This window comes from Mustela lutreola, chromosome 12 (genome assembly GCF_030435805.1).
Source record: "Mustela lutreola isolate mMusLut2 chromosome 12, mMusLut2.pri, whole genome shotgun sequence".
Lineage (NCBI taxonomy): Eukaryota > Metazoa > Chordata > Mammalia > Carnivora > Mustelidae > Mustela > Mustela lutreola.
The window spans coordinates 36,658,074-36,664,073 of record NC_081301.1 but is presented as its reverse complement, the minus strand read 5'-3'; the positions used below and the strand labels follow the sequence as shown (position 1 = coordinate 36,664,073).

The 6,000-nt window shown below is 46.5% G+C and overlaps 1 protein-coding gene across 1 annotated transcript in view; it reads right to left on the bottom strand.

Annotated features, from left to right (window-relative positions):
• Nucleotides 1-980: 980 nt before the first annotated feature.
• Nucleotides 981-6,000, bottom strand: part of SPATA31F3 (SPATA31 subfamily F member 3) — an 86,304-nt gene continuing 81,284 nt past the window's right edge. The window contains exons 5-6 of the mRNA XM_059141227.1: nt 4,453-4,937; nt 981-1,543 (exon numbers count right to left, since the gene is read on the bottom strand). Of these exons, the coding sequence (XP_058997210.1) occupies nt 1,077-1,543; nt 4,453-4,937 (952 nt within the window). The 3' untranslated portion in view covers nt 981-1,076. The remainder of the gene's footprint in view (nt 1,544-4,452; nt 4,938-6,000) is intronic.

The following is a 6,000-nucleotide window of genomic DNA, read 5'->3' as shown; positions in this document are numbered from 1 at the left end:
CACAATTTGTACACTCAGGCTGCGGGAAACCCAGAGACTCTCCACTTCCTTCCTGGAAACTTCTTATCCTTTGAAATTCAGTCTACATATCACCACTTCTAAGAAAATTTCCATGAACCCCCTCCCCCTACCACATTAGTTTAAGTGCCCTCCTGTGTATTTTCACCTACCTCCTCTAACCCGTCTTTATCAAAGTGCTTTAGTAGCTTTTTATTTGACTGTCTACTCCATGAGTCCATAAGCTCAATGGAGGAAGGCCTGTTGTTCATTGTTGTGCTCCTAGTGTCTGGCATAGTACTGGCACATAGTGGTTGAATATTTGAACTATTGAATGTTAAGACTCAGGTCAAAGTCATTTTTATTGTGATCTTTTTGGGAACCTTCTCTTCAACTGATCTTCATTCTAGGAGGCATTTATTCCATGCAACTGAAAGGCAATGGGGGTCAAACTGGCAACAGGCTGCAGCAGACTCCCAGATGATTAGTCCTTTTAAAGATCTAATCAGTAATAACAGCGTTCAGAGAGGGGAGAGTCTATCATTTGCTTCTGACACATGTCACATTACCTGTATGCTTTTGTGTTTATCAAGGATGAGCAATGTGACACTCCTGTAAAAAAACCTCCCTTCAGACTCTGGGCATATAAAGAAGTTATTGGTGAATTGTGCCTATGGGCCAAAAATGCACTAGATTCCTGGCTGCTACTTCTTATACTATTTAATGTCCACATTGCTCCTATAGGGCTCATAGATGCCACAGGAAGACATGATAGAAATCAAGCCTGGTGCACCTTCCATGCACCTTGGACAAGGGTCTTCCTTCTTTGCTGAAGTCTCCCAATCCATAGTTCAGATTGGGACTGAAAGAGTTGTATGGAAAATGCTGATCTATTTGAAATACATATTTAAGCTCCTATTCTGTATGTCAAGTATTATATACCTTCTTTACTCTCTATATCACACACAACCTTAGAAATAAGGAAGCAGAAACAGAGGGTTCTTTGCTTAGAGGTATAGAGTATATTTGGAGAGGGTCCTGCCTCACCTGCACATTAACAGAAATGATGACAGCCTTTTTCATGGGCGTGCAGAGGATTGGGAACCTATGAACTCCTTTTTCCTGGACTGGGTATTCTCTTTGTGTAGATCAGTGCCTTCTGCTGAGGTGAGAGCTGAGAAGTGGGGTGGATTTTCTAGTTGAGTGGCAAAAGTCAGCTGAGGACAATGCTTGGAGCCATCTCGGGAAGGGCACAGGAACCAGGAGTGTCTGGGCTGAAGGGATTGTTCCTTGAGTTCATTGTCCAGAGACTGGGGGGCATCAAAGAAGGTCATGCCCTCCTCCTCTGTTTTCTTCTCCAACTTGGCTCCTCTCACAGGGTGTCCAGTCAGGGATGGAGTCTTCTCAACCTTTTTTGTCATGGTTTTGGGAACTGTTTCATCCTTAGAGAGGAGAATGGATTCTTTATGCCCTTGACCTTTCATCTCAGGATTAATCCAGTGTGGAAAGTGCTTCACCTTATCTTCCAAGCCAGCTTCTGCAGCTTCTGGAAGAATGAGATCTTGTGAATATGGGCTGCTTTTACTAGACCCTGTAGCTTTTGACCCTAGAAAGTGTGGCCCTATAAATTTTGGCCCTGCAAAGTTAGGATCTCAAAAATGTGGTCACTTTAAATGCTGGACTTAACAGTTTGCTCCAGCAAATAATTACCCAGTAAATTGGCCATGTAAGGTCTGGCCCATTAAGCTCTGGGACTCTAGTTTTGGCATTCTGAGGAATCCTTATTTGGATGAGGTCATTCAGCCTGCTTTAACAGCCTTGCAGACCATTCTCATCTGGCCTTTTGACCCAAGGAATCCTAGGGGATACTCTAGGAACTCAAAGTGAAGGGGAAACTTGTGAAGGTGCTGACAGGGATAAGTCAGCTGAGAGGATAGAAATAGTGGCTCTGCAGATCCAGACAGATCCTTACTAGTTCCAACTCACTCAAGGAAACTATCTTGACCTAACTAAAATCCTACCTGAGAAAGATCCTGGAGATACATTTGGGAAGTCAGGGGCACTAAGAGTTCTATTTATAAGTGTCCCTCCTGGCCTCAGCAGAGTAGATGTTTTCTCTGGCTAGGGAGAGCTTCAAAACTGAACCCCCCTTGTCTGTGATTCTCTGTTGCTTTAAGTCTTCCTGGATCCTTTGTTCTCTCTGCTGGGGTAGGGAGTTGTGCTCACCTTTGCAGGGATAAGTGTTCCAGGGCTCCTCCAGGCTGAGTTTGTTCACATGGCCTCCAGGTGAATGCAAAGCATCTGGGCCCCTGTTGTGTCGCCAGTGGGTTGTGAGATCTTGGAAGCCAGTTGGGACTAGCTTGCTTTTGGTTCTCCTGCACTGTCTTAGTTTATCTGCAAGCTATTCTTTAAGGTGGAACATTCTAGAGCCCATGGGATGATGCCTGGTGGGATGGGGAGATCCTGGAGCAATGTTGTTCCTTGCTTGTTTAGACTCTGAAAGGACTTCTAGATATTCCTTGGGACAGCCACAATTTGTTCCTGGACTCCTTTTTCTTTATAAGACTTCCCAAATGTATCTACAGGAATTTTTCAGATTAAAATTAAGTTTGGGCAAGATGGATATCTTGAGTGAACAGGGGGCAGCAATATGTCTGGCTCTTTAGAGGCACCATCTCCATTCACCTATACTTCAACCTGGAATGCTTATATATTGTCAGAACAAGTCTCACTGGCATCTTGAAAACCTGGCCCAGGACTTATACATTGATGTTTAGATGATATTGAGTCATAGGTTATACTGGGCCCTCAAAAGCCCCAGGCACATCTCTGTGAATGCAGATTGGCCAGTGATTTCTGTGGTCATGGCCTTGGAGAAAGCCACATAATAAAAAGCTGGCAGCCCTGACAGTAAGGCCAAAACTTGTCTCCAGTTTCTCAGTGGCCCCGTGGGAAGATACCCAGGCAGGTGCTGACCAGAATGATCAGTGACAGCATCAAGTGGGGCTTGTTGCTGCTGGTCAAGGCCTATCAGTGTTGAGGATGTGGCTTCCTGATCCATGTAGGGGCTGACAGCTACCACTACATCTAGAAACTTTCTTTCTGAGCACAAGGGAACCAAGCTATTGTCAGGCCCTTGGAATGCTGCAGGCCCAATGATTTCTAGTCCCAACAGCTGCAAATGTGAACATGAAAACTGCCCCAGCAGTTTTCCCCACACCTGTAGTCACCGTATCTCTGCAACAGTGCCTTAGCCTGGGCAAGCAACTGTGGACTGGCCCTGCTGCCACAGTGGATCAAAACAACTCACTATCTCCATTGGCCTCTAGGTCTGCAAGCTAGGGGGACACTCACATTGGTCAGTGTGCTGCTCTGGGGCAGGGGCTGCTGGTCAGGAGGAGATAGGAGCAACTGTTTGGACTGCTGGATCTTTGGGGGCAGGCCCTTGCAATAGTGAATCAATTTGCTAAATCAACAACTTCTGAAAGTAGAACTCAAGCAGCTTTGGGCATGTTCCAGGGAAACACCACCTCCCTCTTGCAGACTGAAAGGGGTTTCTCCTAACAGGTAGGCCCCTGGGGACAAGCGGAACCATGTCTCAGGGCTTATTTTATATGGTTCTCTGCACCTACAGAGATTTCTGGGCAACAGCTGGCAAACCCCACTGAAGATATAGCTGCCTTTGCAGCTGGTGCTGCTCTAAGTCTTCACACTTGGCCAGAGGAGGAAATGAGATATTGAAATGGGTTCGTTGTTAGTCAGATGGAGAAGCCCAAATTTGGGAATGTGGAAAGAAGGTGGGGCTAACTTAGGTGAAGGAAATTTTAGACAGTAGAGAGATTATGAAGAAATTCTTGAAGAATAAGGGGACTGGGCTTCCCTTTTGTGGAGAGATCTTTATGGGGAGACTGAGGACTCATTGTGTAGAAAAGAGGAACCACAGAAAGGTAGCTATGTTTCTGCTGCAGATAGCACACTGCAGCCTCAGTAGGTCTTCCAGGCAATGGATAGAGACCACTTAGAAATTGAAATGTAGTAGAGGGTAGAGCCAGAGCTATGGAGTTTGGGATTTGCTTGCAGTGGTATTTGCTCTGGGTTCATAGTGGATCCTTCTATAAACCAGAAAGTTTGGGTGGAATGGCTCAACTCTCATGAACCCAGGATCAGGAAGATACCCCATATTTTCAATAGCGGCCTTAGAGGTAGCATTATGATTAAAGAAATGACTGGTTTTTTTCCTCCCAGGCTTGGAAAGTATCTGAGGCTATGTGTTATAAACTGTCAGAGGAACTCTTCTAAAGATCTTGGAAGCCCTCAGGTATAGAAGTGCATGCATTTATATACGTGTACTTAAGGTTTGGGGAAATAGGCACATGCAAGGCAATGGGGTGTTTCAGGTTCATGACTTCTGAATTCAGGGAAAGAAAGAGAATCAGATATTCAAGGGCAGCTGACCTTGTTTTTCCAGCACACATTCAGAGTGGCTCTTCCTCTTGTCCTCCTGATTCACAGGAATCCTAGGCTCCTCACTTGAAGAAGACCGAGCTCCTGCATCCCTGGACACATCTGGCACTTCAAATCCTTTCCTTCGCTGAAGGAGTTCAGCCTGGTGATCTTGGAGGCTGACACTGGTTGATTGGGCAGCTGACTGTGTTAAGGATTTCTGATCCGTTAATTGTAACTTTGTGGGGGTTACAGATGGAAGTGAAAGATCTTTGGAGAGCAGGGAACCCTGACTCTGCTCCAAAGAGAGACTAGACATGGACAAAATCTCCAGGCAAGAGGAGCCCTGCGATGGCCCCGATGAAGGGGGAGAGATCAGGGTGTTCTCACCCGCCAGCAACTGCCGAATCTCTAGAGCCACAGCATTGCAGATGGGGCAGGAAGGATCTGCACACAGGAGCCGCCTCACACTTCCCTCCTTAGGAAGCCAGCCCTGGCTGGGAAGGGAAGATGGCAACAGTTACTGATGGAGTGACACCTGCCTCTTTGTTTGTTTGGCTTGGTTTGCTTTTTTAAATAGGCTCCACACCTAGCATGGAGCTCAGAGCAGAGCTTGAACTCAGAACCCTGAGATTAAGACCCAAGCTGACAGCAAGAGTGAGATATTTAACCGTCTGAGCCACCCAGGCATCCTAACACCTGCCTCTTTGAATATGTGTGCCCTGGAGATTTGGTTCACCCTCCCATAGTCCTGGGAACCTTTGGGCCTATACCCCCAGGGTGTTTATCCACCCCTCTTTTCCTCCTAGGAAAATGCTATAGTTAAGTTATGTTGGCTGGGCTGGGCTGAGGGTCTGGAGCTTGTTGGGCAAGGTCTCAGACAATCCATGGAAATGCAGGGCCACGAGAGACTAGGAGGTGGGGTACATTCTCTGTTGATCTATGTTGAGAAGCTGAACCAGGAAAAAGGAACAAGGCAGAAGTGGGCAGCCAATGGTTAGCTGATGGGGCATCACCAGGAACATTACCAGGGAGAACGGAGAGTCAGACTCATCTGGGATTAAGAAGGCCATAGTCTGGCATTCATATTCCTAAACTGTGGAAAATGAGGTCTTTGTGGGAACTCCACATTCTGGGGATTATGGAGTGTCCTAGATCCTATACATAGCATCTCTTGAGAGCCAGTCCCATTCCTGGAGCTTTTAAGAGGATGACAGGCTCGTTTCTGAGGGCTGTCCCAGGAGTTGGCCTCCCTGAAGACAAAACAATATCAGTAGGTTCCCAGGGGTCTGCCCTTGAATAGCTGTAACTGTAAAGGGAATATGGCATGGTCATTTATTTGTGCAGGCATTTGCCTATTCTCTTGACTGGATAACTTGTCTGTGGCTGAGTGCAAACTCATGTAGCATCTTCAGTGAATCACATAGTAGTGAAATCCTGAATTTCAGGACCACTGTGAACCTAGCCAGAGCAGAACTGGGAGACTCCTCCTACCTGAGACACCTGATCCCCTCTGCCCTGGCAACCCTCTCAACCAGTCTTCACCATCCACTGTGTCTG